The sequence below is a fragment of the Athene cunicularia genome, assembly GCF_003259725.1.
Source record: "Athene cunicularia isolate RWA chromosome 25 unlocalized genomic scaffold, athCun1 chr25_part2, whole genome shotgun sequence".
Lineage (NCBI taxonomy): Eukaryota > Metazoa > Chordata > Aves > Strigiformes > Strigidae > Athene > Athene cunicularia.
In genome coordinates this window covers 146310-148414 of record NW_020799135.1, presented here as the reverse complement: position 1 = coordinate 148414, position 2105 = coordinate 146310, and the positions used below count along the sequence as shown (strand labels likewise).

Here is a 2105-nt window from a genome sequence, read left to right as displayed (position 1 = left end):
ACAGGGGCAGACGTGGCCCGTCACCAGAGAGCAGCCCGCGCCCACCCCACGCACACAGCGCTGCCCCTGGGTCCCCATCCCCGTCTCCCCACCCCAGAGGACACCCCTAATTCCTGGTGCCTGCCCCTCGCACGCCCCCAGCCCAGCCCCTCGGCCCCTGCCCTACCTCACGTAGAGCGAGATGGGCACCACAGTGTTGAGGATGATGATGTAGGACCAGAAGGAGAGGAAGCCGGAGAAGAAGGCACTGTGCACCCCCTCGTCCCAGGGCAGGTAGATCTGGAAGCAGACGCCCACCTCGTGCTCCCAGATGGCGTTGCCGATGGCCAGAATCACCCCCATGCACACCAGGAACCCAAAGATCTGGGGACAGGAGGGGACATCAGAGCCCCAACCGGGCCAGAGCCGGGGCTCCCCGGGATTTCCCTTCCGCGTACCCAGAGCACCAGCGTGTTCATCAGCCGATCGATGCTCGTCCGCTTGAACTTGGTCCGGCCGCTGTTCTGCATCAGTTTTGTGTCGGGCCCTGGGGAGAGGGAAGGGCATCAGCAGGGTCCCTCCCCTCCCTCCCCTCCTGGCAGGGGCCGCAGCTGCCCCCAGCCCACCTGCGAAGATGACGAGGCCGAAGCACCACTCGGTGTTGCGCAGGACGCAGCCCCGCAGCAGCATGTTCTGGTTGCTCAGGGGGTACTTGTTCTCCTTCCAGTACAGCGTCCCACCAAACTTGTCCAGTTTGTTGTTCGGGGGTTCACAGATCACCTCGCCTGGGCGCAGGGGATGGTTTGGCTGTAACGTGCCTTCTCCACGTGGCCAGCTCCATCCCAGTGTTCCCAGCACCATTCCAGTGCTCCCAGCTCCATCCTAGTGTTCTCGGATCCATCCCAGCACTCCCAGCTCCATCCCAGCACCCGCAGCTCCATCCCAGCACTCCCAGCTCCATCCCAGCACTCCCAGCTCCATCCCAGTGCTCCCAGCTCCAGCCCAGCGCTCCCAGCTCCAGCCCAGCGCTCCCAGCTCAAAGCCCAGGGGTCCCAGCTCAATTCAGCACTCCCAGCTCCACCCCAGCACCCCCAGCTCCATCCCAGCGCTCCCAGCTCCATTCCAGTGCTCAGATCCATCCCAGTGCTCCCAGCTTCATCCCAGCGCTCCCAGCTTCATCCCAGCGCTCCCAGCTCCAGCCCCAGCTCCCCAGAGTTCTGCTTAAAGCCACAGGATCAGTGCGTGGATGGTCCTGGTCTCTCCAGGGTGGACCCCCACCAGGTGACGGAGGAAGAAACCCAGAGTCTGCCCCATCGTAGGGGACCAGTCGCAGGCACTCACCATCAAACCGAGCCAGCTTGCTGGTGTCACCCAGCTCCGAGGTGACGGGGATGGCCTGTCGCACCTTCATGTTGGTCTCTCTGCGGGCAAGAAGGGATCACCCGTGGGGTTGGAGACGGCCGGGCAGGGAGGGGCCTTCACAGATACTCCCCGATTTCAGGCCCCCGGCAGCTCCTGCCCATTCTCACTCCTCCCTCCTGCCTTCCTGCCAGGCGAGGCGGGCAGGGGGCACCTACCCGTCCAGCTCCGCCGTCTCTATGTAGCACAACCCATGGGGTTCGCTGCTGGAGAGGAGGAGGAGGTCAGCCTGCCGGGAGAGACAAGGAAGGGTTGTACTGACACCGGGGCTCCCTTACACCCTCCCCAGGGAAGCTCCTGGCTCTGCAGAGCCGTGTGTCCTCAGCGGGGTGCTGCCGGCACCCTGGGCCTGGACACCATCACCTGGAGCACCCACAGCAGCCAAATCCCCAGAGCTCAAACAACGGCTCAAACGCTACAACCTAAATCAGGTTGACCCAGCACTGGGGGATCTGGTGGAGTTGGGAACGGTCACGGTGAGGTTCATGGCTGGACAGGAGGATCTACAGAGTCTCTTCCAACTGAGATTTACAGAACCCCAGAACCATTCAGGTTGGAAAAGCCCCTCGGGATCAGCGAGTCCAACCCTCAGCCCGACTCTACAAAGCTCTCCCCTACCCCACATCCCCCCACAGCTCATCCCAACGGCCCTTAAACCCCCCCAGAGATGGGGACTCCCCCCTCCCTGGGCAGCCTGTTCCACTCTC

At 63.6% G+C, this 2105-nt stretch overlaps 1 protein-coding gene across 1 annotated transcript in view; it reads right to left on the bottom strand.

The window, feature by feature from the left end:
• Positions 1-1885, bottom strand: part of ATP8B2 (ATPase phospholipid transporting 8B2) — an 8116-nt gene extending 6231 nt beyond the window's left edge. Inside the window, exons 1-6 of the mRNA XM_026864065.1 lie at positions 1836-1885; positions 1557-1655; positions 1321-1400; positions 606-764; positions 438-526; positions 167-363 (exon numbers count right to left, since the gene is read on the bottom strand). Of these exons, the coding sequence (XP_026719866.1) occupies positions 167-363; positions 438-526; positions 606-764; positions 1321-1400; positions 1557-1655; positions 1836-1885 (674 nt within the window). The remainder of the gene's footprint in view (positions 1-166; positions 364-437; positions 527-605; positions 765-1320; positions 1401-1556; positions 1656-1835) is intronic.
• Between the last annotated feature and the right edge of the window lie 220 nt (positions 1886-2105).